We start from the raw sequence: 18,064 nt of genomic DNA, 5'->3' as shown, positions 1-18,064 counted from the left end.
TTGTCTTTTAACCTGTAGAAGAGAAGTTGGTATTCAGTTTATCAAATGTGTAGATGGGGCTTAATGGCTTAATGGCTATCGCTACTCCTTTTAGAATTGGGGAACCAGGTTTAAGTCCGGATATCTTCTCAAAATCCTTTGATTCTGGGCAAAATCAATTGAGCTCCCTGTGCCTAAACAAATTACCATGTGTAATGTAATATAATGCTCATGTAAAGAACTCTAATGCCCTTAGGAAGTTGGTACTATATAAAAACTGCACACAAAAAACATAATAATTCTAAATCAAATATGTCTATTACTAAGAATGTGACTGGCTCCCTTGGGTCTAGTTCTTCAAATAAAAGTTGAAAAAGAATATTCAATTTCAATGTAAGTTTAAGCACATCAGTGCTACTCATATTTATAAAGGGTTTATGTTAGCACTACTTCTTTCTGAACCCTGATCAAATGTTGGTGTGATTGGGCAGCTATTTGATTCTACGTTTTCTGTATTGCTGCTACAGTAGGAATGTTGTATATGCCAGTAAAATGTGCCAACCTCTACTGCCTATGGCATATGATTGTCACATTTTTATAACCTTGGATTTGTTGAAATTTAGATTTCCATGTGCTATTTCTGTTCTAAAACATGACCATATGTAAGACGGTTGTAGCTTAATTTGTGTTATCAATGCTCGACTATTGTAAACTATTTTAGACCGGTCAAGCTGATGCCTGGGTTAATCAACAGGGTTGGTTTACACTTGCATCCTGTGAATCACAGAATTAAATTAAAGATATTGTGCTTGATGCTTAAACTTTTATGGAAGGATGAAGTCCCTATTATCATCTCAATATAAGACTTATACTCCCATGTTGCCCTCCACTCTTGAAAGACTCCACTATAATCTACTCCAAAAGTGAAAAAAGCTCAGATTGGCAGAAGAGCCTTCAAAATATGTGGTCCACAGCCATGGAAAGAACTCTTTACTAAATTAAAAGCAATTCCTTATACTAGTTTTAGGAAAGCTTTTAAAACACACCTTTTTGCTACTTCTGGCTATGTTCAAGCACTCTGCTTGTCATTCTAGTTGAAATTAGTGCTAAGATTGTTTAGGTGTATGCTCGCGCTTTACAGAATAGTGCCCAAGGTACCCGCATCCTTTATTTCCACAAAGGCTCAGTATACCACACACAGTACCTTACATTTGATTACTTGTGCCAGTGGTACCCAGTGGAGTCTTTCCTGGCTGGGGTGATGTCATCAGATTTCCTTATAGTCAGGAACTGAGAGGCAGTGAGACTTTGATCCTAGGGAGATCATGGACCTTCTTCTTGGGTGCCTCTGCATACACAATAATTCTGACAGGAACAGACAAGGGCTCTTGTGAGCTCAATTCAAAGCACTGTCTGAGAAGTGAGAGGACAATTCAGTTGCAGTTTGGTCATTGTTTTGATGACTTTAATCTATTACAGAAAATAAAGCCTCTCGCCAAGGATTTTCACTTTGTGTACTCTGATAAAGGGCATGCTCAGTTACCGGGACCATTGGAATGGCACTGTGTTGTTCCCGTGCCCCTAGTAATCAAGATTTTGGTTTTGGATCTTTTCCTCCATCCAATAAAAGCTGTCGTCCAGGCAGCCTGAGATTTAGTTTCAGGGATCCTGGGTACCCAGCTCAGTGTTGTCCTGCATCTCATACATCTGCAACTGCATATGATGTGGTGAATTTATTTCTGGTAAGGGTCGCCAGCTAATGTTTAAGATATATTACAAGGAATAGGACATCTTCTGAGGTTAAAGGATCTACTGCAATTTGATGACTCATTATGCACAATGCATAAAAGGGGGGAGTGACGATAGGCCAAGCATCGTGGGAATTCAAAATTGCTCCTTTTTAGGTCGAGGGACCTCCGGTCCGGAGAATTAATGTTTCTTAGTAGGGCTTTAGAACCCGCCTCCCTGCCCTGTCTCTCCTCCATTGGTTGGCTTCCTAAACGGAGGCCAGCCATTGGAGGAGAGAGCCATCCCTCCAAAGAAGCTCTGTCTTTTTCGGATTTGGGGGCGTAAGTTTTGCTGTTCTTTAGCTCGTGACGTCGTCCGTCACTCAGGACAGCAAAACACGCCCCCGAATCCGAAAAATTTCGGAAGCTTGAGGCCGCCATTTTGTTTTCACCCGCAGTGAAGGTGAGCCGTTCCTCGCTGTCCTCTTGCCTTCTTCCCCCTGATTGCACGCGTGTTTTTCTTGCTTCACTTGTCCTGTCAATACTTCTTTTCCCTCTTCTGTCCCTGTTCCTTTTACTTTGCCGATCTGTACATTTAAATGATATGATGATGCTTCCAATAAGATTTCATGATGAGGAAGGTTTCTTCATAATTTTGCAGCACTGTAGGATATCACTAATGTTGTCAACTATTACTTACTACTGTCTATTTAGGGGTTTTAACTCTGGGACTAATGGCGAATTGCATGCATTGCCATACATTTTATTTTATATGAAGATGAACTGAAGTACTCCTTTTGGAGTGGAATTTAATGTTATTTGGCTTACCGGAATAATACATTATTGTGACCATACTGGCTATTGGACCCGCCACTTGGATCGCTATTGGAACGATAGCCAGCACAGATGGCAAGGAGTTTCAAAATATTTCTGACTATAACAGATTACTTGGAGGAATCCCCATGACTATGGGTCTCCGGTATCGTCATTAGTATTCGTGTAGGTTTGTTTAATTGATTTCATCTGGAAGATGAGTTGTTGGTTTGAATTAATTATATAATGAAGAAACGGATTTCGAGTTTTTACTTTGATTTACGGTAATAAATACATTATGGTGATCTATCTGTATTGTATCACTGTATGGATTGCGATCTGAACTAACTCCACTTTAAGATGGCTGCTCGTTTGAGCCTACTGTTGATGGGAACAGAATAGCAGCAACGCTCGCGTGGTCACGTGATTCGTGACACGCTCAGCTCCCTCTTCTTTCCTTTAAACATGGCGGGACCCATCTCCTGTCGCTCTCGCCAGACTTTGGTGAATGTTGCGGCTGCGCCATATCACAGGTACGATACCAATGCCGTCTAGGCTGCGAGGGTTCTTTATCTTTCTGGGGGCTTCACACAACCGGAGAGCGGGTGTAACAAATCTGGTTTCCTCTACCTATAGGTGCCGCGCTATTCATTCATCCTTATCGTGGAAGACACGCCTGGTGGATTTCAGGTATGATGGTGACGCTGAATACTTGCCGGCTGCAGCTCGCTTCCCCCCTCTTGAAGGCAGAGCCGCAGCCCAACGCCTGCGCCCTTTCATGCACCCTATGAAGCCTGTTTCATTCTGCTTTGGGGGATAAGTGGTCTTTTGCTTATAGCCCGGTGAGGGTGCGTCTTTCTGGGGTAGAAGGCTGCCTGCTAATTGATTAAGTATTGGAAATAGTCAACGGCAGGGCCGTTTGTGTCTCTGTCTGTGTGTGTGTGCGTGTGTGTGCGTGTGGCTGTGTGCGTGTGGCTGTGTGTAGCTGGCTGTGTGTGGCTGGCTGTGTGTGGCTGGCTGGCTGTGGCTGGCTGGCTGTGTGGCTGGCTGGCTGTGTGTGTGTGGCTGGCTGGCTGAGTGTGTGTGTGTGGCTGGCTGGCTGTGTGTGTGTGTGTGTGTGTGTGTGTGTGGCTGGCTGGCTGTGTGTGTGTGTGTGGCTGGCTGGCTGTGTGTGTGTGTGTGGCTGGCTGGCTGTGTGTGTGTGTGGCTGGCTGGCTGTGTGTGTGTGTGTGTGTGTGGCTGTGTGTGTGTGACTGGCTGTGTGTGTGGCTGGCTGTGTGTGTGGCGCTGGCTGTGTGTGTGGCGCTGGCTGTGTGTGGGGCTGGCTGTGTGTGTGGCGCTGGCTGTGTGTGGGGCTGGCTGTGTGTGGGGCTGGCTGTGTGTGGGGCTGGCTGTCTGTGTGTGGGGCTCGCTGTGTGTGTGGCTTTCTGTGCGTGTGGCTCTGTGTCCGCGAATACTCTCTACTACTCTCTAATGCTCACCTATTGCCATTGTAAATCACAATACCATTTATTTATTTTTTTTTAAAAAGAAAGAAAAAAAATGTCATGAGCAATGCCAATAGCTCTACCTTTAATAATGCCGAGACCATTGCATGGTAAATGCTTGTTTTAATTAAGATTCATAGAAAGTGGTGGCAAACAATAGCCAAAAAGAACACTCAAAGCCTCACTGCGGACAAAAAGTTTGAAATAAAAAATGAGAAAAACAAATAATGCAGCTAAAGGTCTGAAAACGTTTACTATGAAATAATATTACATTAATTTGAACTAAGTTAAGAGAAAAGGGGTCACAGTAAAAAATGGGAGCAAGTGTTGGTGCAACGCAAGAAGTTGTCAGAAGGCTATGGTTAGGGACAGGCTAAGTGTTAAGAGTACATTAGTGAAAAGAGTGCAAGTGAAGGTGGTGGTTTACAAACGGTTAGTGTTAGCGTGAGGGCTAGGGATTGAGAAAGGATAAAAGTAGGGATTAGAGTCAGGGTTAAAAATTAGAGCTGGCGTACTTCACAGGGTGGATTTTACAGTTAGGGCGAGAGAGGGTGAGATCCAATGTTAAGATAATGGTGAGGGTCACATTATGTCACTTAGGAGCACAGTGTATGGATAAGGTTTAAGAATAGGGTTACGTTTAGGGTTGGGAAAAGGAGTTACAGGACATAACAGAAAGGAAGACAGCTATAACAAAAAAGATTGTTAGCTTTAAAGCGTAATGTAAAATACACAGGCTGTATTTTATATCTAGCGAAATGTTTCAAAACATTAATCTCAAATTTGTGTTCAAACTAACTTCCACCTAGATTCAGTCAGTCTATTTTATAATCTTTAGTAGCTTCTAGATACCTTACCGTACAGTACAAAGTGGCAACCCCAACCCCAGATTTCACATTTATAAGCTGTGACAGAGGTACATAACAAAATATACAATTGGTCAAAAACTGGGACATTGAGAACATGGGGAATACTCTAAGTATATGGATCGCAGAAAGTAAACAAGGAGAGTCAAATACTTTTTTAGGGAACTTTTGAGCCTCAGTACAAGAATTAAGGACGTTAACAAAGATTAGGTTACTAAGAGACTGCGCTCTAACTCAGTTGGCACTACAATGCTTGGCATGTTCACTGAAAAATTAATAATTACTGTACCGGCAGACAATGATGAAAAATTTGACAAGCAGAAGTGAAAGGGCCTGCTGCTCCTCTTCAAGCCCATCGGCGGTTTTCTGCACACACTGCAGCAGCTGGTACCGGAGGACCTGCAGAATGTTATCAGGTAGTAGCGATATTCCAGGAGGTACATCATCCACCCTACAATGTAAACAGGAGTTTGAACAGTACCAAACAACATGGCAACAAGGTGCGAACGAGCTTAACGTAGCAAAGGAACACAACAGAGCTACTGCTGTTACATACATGTCACCCTGCCAATTCTGTGCCGATGGGGAAGTAGATGAACATAACATCTAGACTATATCTTTTACCTACAAGTTTGCAATGACGGGGGATGGTCTACGTAAAGGTTTGGAATGAACTACGTAAATATTAAGGTAAGCCTCGAAAATACATTTTGATAGACTGCAAGATGCCAAGCCAAACTAAGATAAACAAAGCATACACATCCGGTTAGAGAATAATCACTCAGCCGACAGACCTTAGAATCATTACTCTTGTTTATGGGCAGAGTAAAAATGACAGATGTTGGCATGCACACATGCTCATTCAGAACAACCTCGAATGAAAAAATGAGCCACAGGGCTTTCCTGGATTTATCAAAATGGGCATGTTAAAATGTTGGGCCAGGAGGGAAAGACAGAGTCAGGGGAAGTATCCAGCCCAATGGCTTCTTGTAGGGCTATATGAAATTTGTCATCATCATAGTGTGGAGCAAACTCATCCCCACTATCACCATCATCATTAAAAGTTGGATAGCTCTGGTCAGAGTGTTATTCGAACTGTTGCTGGAGTATTGGAGGGTGGCTCCTAGGCAAAGGCAGTGTCTTGTCAGAGTTAAGGGTGATAAGGGCTGGGAGCACAGGGACTGAACCGAATTTACGACGACGATCTGGCTCTTCTTCGCCATACAAAGAGTGGCCTACAAAGTCTCCTGGATGCAACCGCCATATATTCCAACAGGAATGGGTTACAGACAAACAAAAAGAAAACCAAAATCCTTGCGGTCCACAATTCTGGGACCAAAAACCCAGTATGGTCGCTTGGCCAGGAAAGAATAGAAGCAACCAGATGTCACAAGTACCTAGGCGTCTCAACAACAACAATAGCAGGTATGTCGATACCCCCTTATCAGGAGCTTCCTGAATGTACACTTTACGCAAAACCAACAATACATATTTGAGACAACCCCTGGCAGCATCACAGAAACAACATGGTTCCAGGTCTTGTAAATAGCTAAACACCTCCCATCTCATCAGCACAGTCATATACGGTTATATTCAAACTCAATTTATACTGACAGTACACATAAGACACAGCCCCCACACCATCACAGGCACAAGATGTCTTCATGCCACCATTATACCACCATTCTTGATGTAGCCGATAGTAAGAATTGTGGGGATTACTAGAATAATGCAGACCTACGAAGTGTTGCCCCACGCAGCTTGATGTAGCCGATAGTAGGGACTGCAGGGGTTAAATTTACCCAAGCTGTATACAATTGCCAACGCTAATGCTGCTTACTCGTCTTGCCCACTGTTGGCGTCTGACGTCACTGGATAGAAAGGTCTGACCTTCGTCGGTCTGCATTATTCTAGTAATCCCAATAATTCTTACTATCGGCTACATCAAGAATGGTGGTATAACACATCATAGGAATATGGTGAGATTTTTTTTTTATTAAGGTGACGCCATCTCATGATCTCTTTCACTTTTTGGCACATTAAAATCCTTTATTCTATGGCGCTTGCTTTGTGGTGTATGGCTGCATTGGCCAATGTCCAACTCATGGGCAATTTTCGAATGGCAATGTTAACTGCACATACATTTGTATATGGGAGAATTAAATTGTAATAAAATTATTTGCAGCCTTGAAAAAGTCCATTGGACGAAACACGTGTCGGCTGCCAGTGTGTTTTTGTACATGGATCTTTGAGAAAAGAAAAGAAAGACAAAGGAACATTTTATGTATTCCCTTTGATTACTACATTGATTACTACCTACATTACAATTTAGACTGATTGAGGTGTGCTTCGGCATATGTGCATGTCAGGTTTATAAATCCTGTTCCCACAGCTGGAAATCTCGTAACCACAGCACTAAATCTTGAAATAGGCTTATACTCTTCCCCTTCACACTTCAAACTCAAAAATAAAGAGTATACATTCCATGAGTCCATACTCTTTTCACATGCAGACTGCTTTAGTGAACTGTTTAGACCGTTAAACTGTTTTGGATGCACAGTTCTGGAATACATAGTTCATGGAAATTAGGAACCAGTTACATTGCCAACTTTCACTTAAAAACTTTAGACAAGTCTTGTCAAAGGTTTATTCAAATCCCACCACGAACTTACTAGGCCAAATGTACTCCTCGGCCCTCTCCAAAAAAAGAAACAGGGCTTCTCCGAGTGAAATGAAATCCCCACCAAATCCTGGATCTATGTATCTACAGGAGATCATCTATCCCTCAGAAACCCACTGTTTACAGTGTTTGGGAGGAGTTTTGCATCAACAGAATTACACAGCCAATGGAAGACACGAAGGTGCAAACTAATCTTAAAAATACTTTTTTCAGAAAAACAATGTAGTTTTGTTTAAATTATTATCAGGTGTATCCTAAAAAAATCTGATTTACCACAAAGATTTATATTATACCAATTTCTACACACTGTTCCATGCGGCACCTTTTTATGTGGCCATATCACAATAATATTAGTCCAATGAAGAGTCAGTGTCCAAGAGTCGACCATTAGTATGCCAGAGATGGATCAAGTGCATGGGCCCTACCCACAAGGAATGGGACTGAGATCCCCTGCTTATTTAACTCCAACAGTATTGAGACACCCATTTTCTTTTGCTCTTAATGTATTCCTCAGAAGCCCCTCTATTCAAATGTTCTTAATATTTAACCTTTAGGCACATCAGTTGGAGTCAACAGACTATCTACTTTAGACAGATCGAGGCAGCTTAATTTAATTTAATTTAATTAGACATGCGGGTATAGACAAGAAATATGAATTTCCTAATTGTTGTAAACCTTCTACTTGGGCAAACATAATATTAGAAAAATATTATAGATATTTTTGTTTGCACCAATTCGTTGTCAATTGTCATTATGGCTGGTTTTTAAAATGAAAAACACTTTAAATGATGCTGAGCAACAATAATAAAGTGGGATATTCACCTAATCACATTAGAAACAATTTTAGCAACCCCTTGCTCACCCACTGAGCACTAGGATGTTATTCGTATGTTATAGGTATCTCAATCAGTTGTACTGTACCCAGAAGGGCATTGAAAGACTGGATCATTTTTTGTCACCTCATTAGTTTTTCTCCTCACTGATATTACCATATGAAGACTACACCAGCAGGCCATGCATTTAGTAAAGAAAAAGCTTGGTTCTTTCTAACTACAATTAGTCTTCTTTGTTCACGTGGGTCTCACCAGAAGCTTGTTGGAGTAAATGTGGCAACCTTTTCACCCAATCCCCTTTCTTAGATGTTCTGCCCTGATGCTGATGCTTCCAACGCTTCTAGAACATAGGTGCTGAAAGTTAAGAGTACTTAGGTTTGGCACTCACAGTTGTTCTATTTCTGGGGATACAGTCTTGCAGCCTTTTTAGTACCATAATTACAGGCACTTTTTCGAGCACTCTCGATGTCATGAGATGAGATCTGGTTTTGCAGTTTCAGTTCTGTGTTTTAGCCGGGGCAGGGTTGTAGGATTACTTTGCTATTGTCCGACACCTGCATGGATAAGGTTGGTAGTCTGTTTACCCCTCAAAGCACAATCGGATATTGTTATAACCTACAATACTTGTGACCAGCTCAAGGCTCACACTGTGGTTAGGCTGAATGGCATATTGTAGTCTCAGGGTTATAGCCATGGAGTGTTAGCCTAGGGAGTGTATTAGGTTTATGATGTAGATATAAGGGCTCTTTGCCATGACAAGAATTAAGCACACCCAATTTCTGTCAAACACAGATGTTATATTTAAGCAAATGTTTCTTTCCGTAAAATTTAACTAGAGATGTGTTTGGTCTCAGTTCGTGAACCCATTTCCAACTGAAGCTGTGCAAATAGTGTTACTAGATGCAACCTGCCTTAATTCCACTGTCTGCTTTCTGTTTCTATTAGATGATGATTCCTGCTCCTCTATATAAACAGGATCTTTATTCCTCTTTCCAGATACTCCAGTTTCTGTTGGTGCAGACTTTGGTTCTAGTTGTAGGCCCGCTCCCAATTAGTACTGGTGCTGTACTAATTGTAACAGTCTAGGGTTCCAGCAAAGGCCTGATGTAGGTCACTTTGCAGCAGCGCTATGGTTGGTTCCTAGACCTAACAGGTAGGGTAGAGTTGTAGATCCTTTAGCCCACTTTCTCAGCTATAAGCAATATTTTTACAGGTTCCTGAGTGTTCCAGGTCCCAGCTCCTATGATAGGGATCATAGAGATCTGTTAGTAGAGCTGAAGCGGGGCACTAGTTGGAATGTCTACGGCACAAAACAATCAATTTCCTCAAATTTTGCTCCTGACAACAGCCTGATTGCTGGGCAGCTAGGGCTTTAACCAAGCCCTTGTCAGATAACACCTGTCATCTCTATAAGCTGTAAACTTTGCCACGATTTGTTTTGTATTCAAATTTCTGACTACCGGCATTATTCTGAGTGATCCCTCAGATTTGGTTTTTATAGAACTTGTGTAGTTTTTGATCTTTGATCAAAGAGCCAACTTCCACTTCCAGGAAACCTGTGATCTCGAGAGGTCTCAACGTCAAGAAGGTGGGAGAGATTTTCTCTACAATTCCCATGTCTCTGCTTCTGCTATTTGTCCTTCTCATTAGCTATTCTGCTAAATGGTTGCCAATCTTTCAGCCATCCTCTTAAGGAGCAATTCATTCAACCTTCCTCAACATTAATGTTGATCTTGGTTTTCAAATTCCCCATATTCTTAGATATTGGCTGAAGTTGAAGAGTTGTTGGGGAAACTATTTCACTCACTATTTGTGGCCAATGAGCAACTATCAATGTTTAGCTGCATCATGAAAGTTAATGTGGCCTGACGCTTTGGTGCATGGTTTAGGCACAAAGGACTGCTATTTGATCTCTGAGTAACTCCATTTGGGACCTTGTCAGTTTTTCTTATAATGTTTTTTCAATTAGTAGTTGCCTTGGTCAACGAGTTTCTGAAAGAGCTGGTAGGTGCTTCTTATTTTTCCGATTGGTGAAGTCCTCTTTTCTCCTGTTTTGTTACAGAAGAACATTTTTTTCTTTATTTGTGTTCTAATCCACATCTTTGCAGAAGAATTACCCCCTTCACTACTCTCAGTGATTGCTATCCGGGCTGTGACACTTGGCGGAGCTCTGGGACGTACGCCACCTACATAATTTTGGTATCAACCAGTTGATAGAACCGTTTAATACACCAGAGCAACCGCATGTGATGAGGCACAACCAAAAGGATCAGAGGATGCATATGTAAAGATAACCTATTCTTTAAAATCAAGGGGAAAAGAAAAATGGAATGAATCTGGGTTCCACCTTCTGGGATACGAAAATAATATTTAAGAAAGACCCTATGTACTTACTAATCAGTTCTCCCTGCTGACAGAATGACGGAATGAAATATCACATCAACTAAACTATTTGATGGTCTTCTTCCTCTGATGGGAAGTATTTAGAGGATGGTTGTTAATACCTGCTGCCGTCTGCCAAATTGAAAAGGCCCTAGTCCCTGGATGAAAAATTAATTGTGTTTTGACGCAGAAGTCCTGAGCTAACACAAATCTCATAGTACTTTTTTAGAGAGACTAAAACTTCAGGTTGCGAACCCACTGTTGAATTGCCCCTGGCTGGTCCTGAGGAAGGTGGTCCCTATTGCTGTTTTCCACCGAAACGCGTCGGCCAATTTTCCTAATTTAGATCCAACCCGTTGGTTGTATAGTGGACAACTGGTGCAAAACAACAGGATTTTGTTTTTTTCGGTTATAGTTGAGTTATGAATGGTTAGTATGTGTGAATGAGGGTGAATGAGTGTGGTTCTCGACCTGTATATTGGAGTTGTCTCGTTTTTATAAAATAATCATGTCTTTTTTCATCTTTGTATTTTAAAAAAATGGAAAATAACTTTTGTATATGTATTTAAAAGAAAAAAGGAGAAAAAAATGTATTTGCAACGCACAGTGAATGATTACTTATATTTTGAAAAAGAGAAAAATGACCTAAATAATGGAAAAAATTGTCAAAAATAATAATAAATGAGTAAACCAATATGTTGAATATGTGCCTTGTGTATGCCCTTGATAGAGGTTATTCCCAGTAGTAAAGTGATTATAGGTCTTGAGGGAGTATTTCTTTGCTTCTAATTGTTTCTTTCCCCTCTACTCCCTGACCTGAAAGTATTTTGAGAGGGGGTCCCTAATTCTATCTAATAAATAGCAACCAATTCACTGCACAACGAACTGGTTTACTTAATAGGAAAACAACTGAGTTGGCTAGGTACACCAAAGAGCTTGGTCCTTCAATAATTTCCATTACAGAACCAGCCCCTTTGGTGCAGGCCCAGACTAGGGAACCAAAAGACACCCTGGCAAAAATTCTCAAACCAGCCCGCTTCCTTCATCTTCTCAATCGGTTTCTTTTCATCCATCTATTTCTCTCCTGCCCTTCTCTCCTATAGCTCTTTTCTCCCTCTCTGATCATTTTCTCTGCACTTTCCCCTTCCCTCCCTTTCACCCTATCTTGAAGTCTCCCTATGCCTGCTGCAGTTAACCTCAGGGAGCTGGGGAATGTGCTAGAGGCAGGAGCAGCCCTGAGACTTCAAAACCAGCCTCAAGGGAACCAGACCACAAGGGGAGGGCCTAGCCGAATAAAAGGTCTGCCCATCCCAGCTCTGGTGTCACTAGAAACGATATGCAGCCACCAGTCTGCTGATAAAATTCAGAGCGCCCAGAGGCTCCCAGCTCTTGCCGCCTGGCTGCTTATGAAATACAAATGCAGTGTACCAGTGACATCGGCAAGGCCAGAAGTTCTGTATTATAACTGAAAATACTAACCAGACCTACTGGCTTTGCCAATGATAATTCCAATATTATTTAGTGTTTTTTTAAACCTCCAAATGGCTGAAACACAGAGGGAGGTCATTGAGATTTTAGGGCAACAGTTTGTGGAATTAACTAACGCAAGCTTCAGGAGTAAGTCTAATTAGGTGCAAATAAGGCCTGAAAACCAAAATGCTCTGGATCGCTTTTCAAAAGAGGTCATGCTTTAGGGGAGCAGTGCTTAAAGAATATCAGAGCGTGCCTTTCCTTTCACAGATTGAACTCGGAGTTGCCCTTCAGTATTACAGCTAGATTTTGAAGTCACACATATCACTCTGAAGTAATTGCAAATTGACATGTACGGGTACATGAAACTTCATAATTAAGAAATGAGAACCATGCAAACAACCAGAAACTAGGCCATACAACCCTTTATACATCACACCTATTCTTTTGAGCTGCTTGTGAAGAGTGACAACTATGTTTCCTTACCGCCAAACATTTCTCAGCAAACATGTCACAGCATCCTACAAAGTATGCATCTCTGGCAACAGCATCTCCGCAAGGCTAGATATAGAGTGTGGGTCTGCTATTGTTGAAACAACGTTCTAAAAGATAGTTCTGAAATTGACATACATTAACACCTGTATCATGAGAGGGAAAATACTCTACCTGACGTCTAGGTATTCACTGATCTCAGTTTTTCAGCTACATCGGCTGGATTAAAGTATTACAGCATTCAATAACTGATCAGAAATGGATCCTTAACATCATTAATAATAGTAACTCCAACATTTTGAATCCAGGTATTGAACTTCACGTCTAGATTAGATTATGCTTCAATCCATGATTTGTGACAAAATTATGTTTGATTCTACTAAGGTTAAACAGGATTGACATATGCATCAGAAGCAGATCTGATCAACTGTCAATTTTAATAGGAAGCCTTTTTAAGAGACGTTTATGGCTATGTGTGCCAAAATATCTACATCCAAGAATAGACTCACTTCTCGAGTTGCCTTACAAATCTCCCGTACCTGGATAGCTCCAAATATTAGACAGTTACAATGATTTCTAGACCACTCTTTCGATGATCACATCCTGATTTACAGAAAACAACATAGTGCTAAATGGAGACACAGAGTAACAGTGGCGAACCTCAAATAGACAGATCTTAATTGAAAAGGAGGGAAGCCATATTGCTACTATAATTATCTGGAAATAAGTTTGAATCCATCAACACTAAAGCATAATGTCCCTATCACACATCAATGCAAATCATTAATGCTATCTCATAATTAGCACCACAAATACCACTATACAGGAACCCTCTTGAGAACCTTTATGAATGTAATCCTATGGTCAGCCACAGATGCAAGGCTGGAAGGTGTGGGTGCACAGTGAGGTCAAGTTGCGATTGAAGGCACATGGTCAAAGCAGAAGTCATTTCTGCATATAAAGTGCTTAGTGGTGCTTGCTGGTTCTCCTTTGCAACTCACATTTTTACAAAGGAGAGGGCCAATTGTGCAGTATTATGAAGGATGATAACATAATAGCTGTCACATACATAATAGGAGAGATTAAATCCAAATAACTTGTGGAACTTGCAAAATGGTTTTGGAAGCAGTGTCTTCAATACAAATGATCAGTTGAAGCAATGTATCGGCTGGGGGACCACAATTCTGTAGCAGATTGGTACTCCAGGCACTAAAAATTCAAACAACTGGCATCAAAATCCTTCTATATTCAGAAGAATTTCTTCTTGATGGAGTCTCTTCTCTACTGATCTTTTTGCTTTCTGTTTAAATACTCATCTTCCTTCTTTCTAAAGTTGGAGACCACACTCCTTAGCTGCTGCTACTGACGATTTCTTTCATGGCTGGTCTCAGAACATAAATAGTGCCTTTCGTCCTTTCTTAATGATATCTGGAGTCCTTGTTCAGGTATTTCACTAAAAAAACATTCTTGGCCCTGATAAAATCTCTTTGGCGTCCTCAAGTCTTGTTCTTGACCATACTTTAACTTGTACCTGAATTTCCAATCCCCAATGTCTCTCACACAATGTTGTTCTTGATCACTCACTTAACTCTTACAGCTTGGAGAATTCAGGCCAGCTTGCAGAACCCAATGGGTTTTGTAAGAAACTGCTGAATACAAGTGAAAATCCTGATACTTGGGTGCTGTAAGGGCTTTTTTAATTCATACAGTCAGGAATGACCTTTCAGGTGGTGTGTCGAAAGGTCTACAGAGTCCATTGTAGCAGATGTAACTCTGAAAGTCTACTTCCTTTGCGAGCCAATGTAACTTTCACTGAGCAGACAATATGGGCTGATCAGTAATCTTAACAGAGCACATTCAAGTGGATGGAACACCAATGGATGAACAGCTTATCTATCAGCTTTTAAAGGGATCTTGTTTCTCTAACCATTCTAGTCCTAAGAATACTTGTCTATGAAATGTCAATGTTTACAAACTGTTTCTCGAATGGCCTTGCAATCCTTTTTTATCTTTAAAATATGTTATCTGAAAATGTGGCTATATTGTTGTGTTTAGTGTCTTTTAAGCATCTCCTTGATGTTGGGAGCCTGGATATTTCTTCCAGACAATATACTCCTGAAAGAGTAATCACCGGAAGAACCAAAGGAGTTACATTTCTCATTTCTACCCTTCTTTTCCTAATCAACCAATACTGTGTGAGGGCTCTTGCCTTATAGTCGGGTCATGTTCGTGCTATATAAAACTTCATAAATAAATAAATAAACATGCTCTTCCACTCCACTGTTGATTACATACAGGAAACCTTTTCATGCTTGTTCATAGCATATCAACCATTCTTAATACAATCTTAGGAATTGGTTTAAAAAACAATGTATGAAAAATTTAATTGTATGTCCCAATCCTTCAGATCTAAGAATGGCCTCTAATCTTGATCCAGCCCTCAAGGATTTTTATGCCATTTGCCCCTAATGAAATGAGCGCGAAAAAAAGAAATGTCATTACGTGTTAGGGAACTGTTCCATTTCAACCAACAGGCTGCTGTAGGAGAAGAGACAAGCTAAAAAGGTTTCCTGTATGTAATCAACAGTGGAGTGGAAGAGAATGTTTCTTTATTTATTTTTCTCTCAAACTTCCCACAGTGCTGTAGCAGAAGGATGTGACGTCCCCGCGGCGCGACCGGACAATTGTATTCAAATAACGTGTCTGGGCCCAGCCCTTAAGTTAGGTTGTCTGACTAAGAGCTGCGCCGTGCCAGGAATCACCACATTAGGATACATTGTGGCACCTGAGCCTGCCAGCGGCGCCTTGGCTCAGCTAAGAGCGCGGGCACGCTGCAGCCACGGGTGGCACTATGCCACACCATTGCACCTTCAGCCCTCACAGTGACTGCTCACAAACATATGCAAATATGCGTGACAATGCATTTCAGTGCGGTGATGCAGTGCACCGCACTGAAATGCGTTAGTCTAACTCGTGTTGCGTGGCACTTGGCAGTACTGCGTAGCTATCATTATTGAAGTAGGTTAAGTGGCAGGGATGCCAGGGGGCTGAGGGCCCACTGCATCAGAATCATGAATGTCGTACTCTGTAAAAGATGCATTCGGCCTTGCTAGCATCCGAGCTTAAGTAACCGTTGGTGCAAAGTGTGGGAAACTTGTGGGGGCACATTTTTGTCTGAAAGGATCAGAGAGTCTATTTCAGGGCTGGAAGGATGGCCTGGCGTGGTAGGGAGAGGAGAGAGGCAGCCTGCTACTTAGGTCTGCAGCTATCATTAGTTCCGCAGGTACATCTGCATTGGGGTGCAGGATAGTCAGGGGCTCGCAACACCCTAATTATGAGAGGCCGAGTTATTCTGGTAAATTTTAGTTTTGTGTGATATATTTGCTCTTTTATACTGCTCATATTTAGTGCCGAATTTAAGCTACAGAAAAGTACCTTTGAAATTATCTCATACTCCTAGCCCCCTGCGCTCAGCCGTACCACTCCCACTCCCACTCCCCCAAGTCTTGCCATAAAGTTTTAGAGGTGGGCCAGACATCAAAACATTTTCCTTAGGGGGGCTCTGAGCAAAAAAGTTTGAAGACCTCTGCTGTAGTATCTCGTCCACACTCGGTGCGCTCGGGTAGAGTATCCCCTGCATGCATCTGGGCAGCAGCAACCACGCGAGGGAACAACATCTTGGCTGTCCAGCTCTGTCCCTTGTATTTAATGACATTTAGGGCCTGATTTAGAGTTTAGCAGACAGGGTAGTCCTTCACAAACGTGACAGAGTCACCTTTCCGCCAAACTCTCGGTCAACCCACCAGGCCCGGTTCTAGCGGGTGGGCCGGGTGGGCCAGGCCCACCCAAATATGAGCCTGGCCCACCCAAACAGGAGCCTTGGCCCTCAGCAGTGAGGGCTGGAAAGCTGGCGCGCAACGCGCAGGTCGTGTGTGTCAGCCCGGCCCACACAGCTTTCCCAGGCGCACACACACACAGACAGATTTAGAGATTATCACGGCCCATCACCCGAGTACTTCACAGGTCTCTAAAGACCATTAACATGTTAACGAGGCTTTGTTTACTTTTTTCACCCCTTCATCGTGGCACAGGGAAGGGTGACAAAATCCTTTCTTTGACACTGGTAACCTTTGGTAACCTTTGCCTATTGTCCTGCTGCGTTGATATTTCTTTTTCTATGCAGCTCAGGCAAAAAGAAGTTTGTTTATTCTTAGTCACCTTTCCTAACCCTTGCAGTGGCTTATCACATCAGACTGTGACACAAAGTTTGACTAATGGAGCAGGTAAGAGAATGTGTTACTACGTTTTTTTCTTTTTAAAATCTGCACAGGCCCAGCAGGACACATAATTCGTGTGAGCTTCATTTAAACAGTTTTTATCTTTATCATGGCCGATGCAGGATAGCAATAAGACAATACAAAATGCCCAGATAACGCTGGTGATTAATGATTCTTCTGGAGAGCAATCATTTGTTTGTTAGTAGTTTTTCAAATGCAGATGAACTGTATTGTATCTGGATAGCTCAGTGGGTTACTGCCTTTGTCGCAGAGATCCTTGTGTTACTTGGAGTTTAGAAGTTACAATCGTATCATAGGACAGTGACCTATGAACTGTCATCTAAGAGCTGTCTACAAACATGAATGGTATAGTTAGAACTTCCCTTTTTTTGTTTTGTGATATATTTAGAACTTCCCCAGTCTTTCAATATTCTAATGTTGCTAAAATGAGTATGTTTGGACAGATATACATTTTTATCAGTAAAGCTCTGACCCCCATGGAGTGCTCTTTAAATCCTAAGGTTGTGTTACCCCAGACCAAACTCTCTTAAAATATACTGCCCACCAGTATGGATGACGTGATTTATACACCTTGTAATCCTCATTGGCTAATGTGACAATCCCTGTAGACTGATTTACATACTTGTATGATTCATTGTCTCTGTATAATGTGTGTGTGATGTAAAGTACTGACACACACTACACTGATATGAGTAGCGCTATACAACAAATGAAATGCATATGAGAGAGGGCCTACGTAAAGAGGAGGGGCACTGTTGGAGGGAGGCAGTGAGGGAATCCGAGGAAGAGGTAGTGGGAGGGGCTAAGGAGCGATGAGGGGCACTGGTGGAGGGTGGTAGTGAGGGAGTTAGACGAGGAGGTCTTGAGTGGGAGGGGCTACCAAGAGATAAGGGGTATTGGTCTCCAAGGAGGAGGTCATGAGGGGGAGGGGATATGGGGATATGAGGGGCACTTGTGGCGTGAGGCAGTGAGGAAATCTGAGGAGGAGGTCAATAGGGGGGGTCATGGAGGGATGAGGGGCACTGTTGGAAGGTGGT

The 18,064-nt window shown here is 42.0% G+C and overlaps 1 protein-coding gene across 2 annotated transcripts in view; it reads right to left on the bottom strand.

The window, feature by feature from the left end:
- Positions 1-18,064, bottom strand: part of NBEAL1 (neurobeachin like 1) — a 916,399-nt gene that overhangs the window by 689,087 nt on the left and 209,248 nt on the right. For both annotated transcript variants that reach the window (XM_086955272.1, XM_086955273.1), the window contains exon 4: positions 5,162-5,323. In XM_086955272.1, coding sequence (XP_086811398.1) covers positions 5,162-5,323 — 162 coding nt within the window. The remainder of the gene's footprint in view (positions 1-5,161; positions 5,324-18,064) is intronic.

This window comes from Lissotriton vulgaris, chromosome 2_1 (genome assembly GCF_964263255.1).
Source record: "Lissotriton vulgaris chromosome 2_1, aLisVul1.2, whole genome shotgun sequence".
Lineage (NCBI taxonomy): Eukaryota > Metazoa > Chordata > Amphibia > Caudata > Salamandridae > Lissotriton > Lissotriton vulgaris.
Note: the sequence above shows the minus strand (reverse complement) of the source record. Positions and strands in the feature narration are given on the sequence as shown.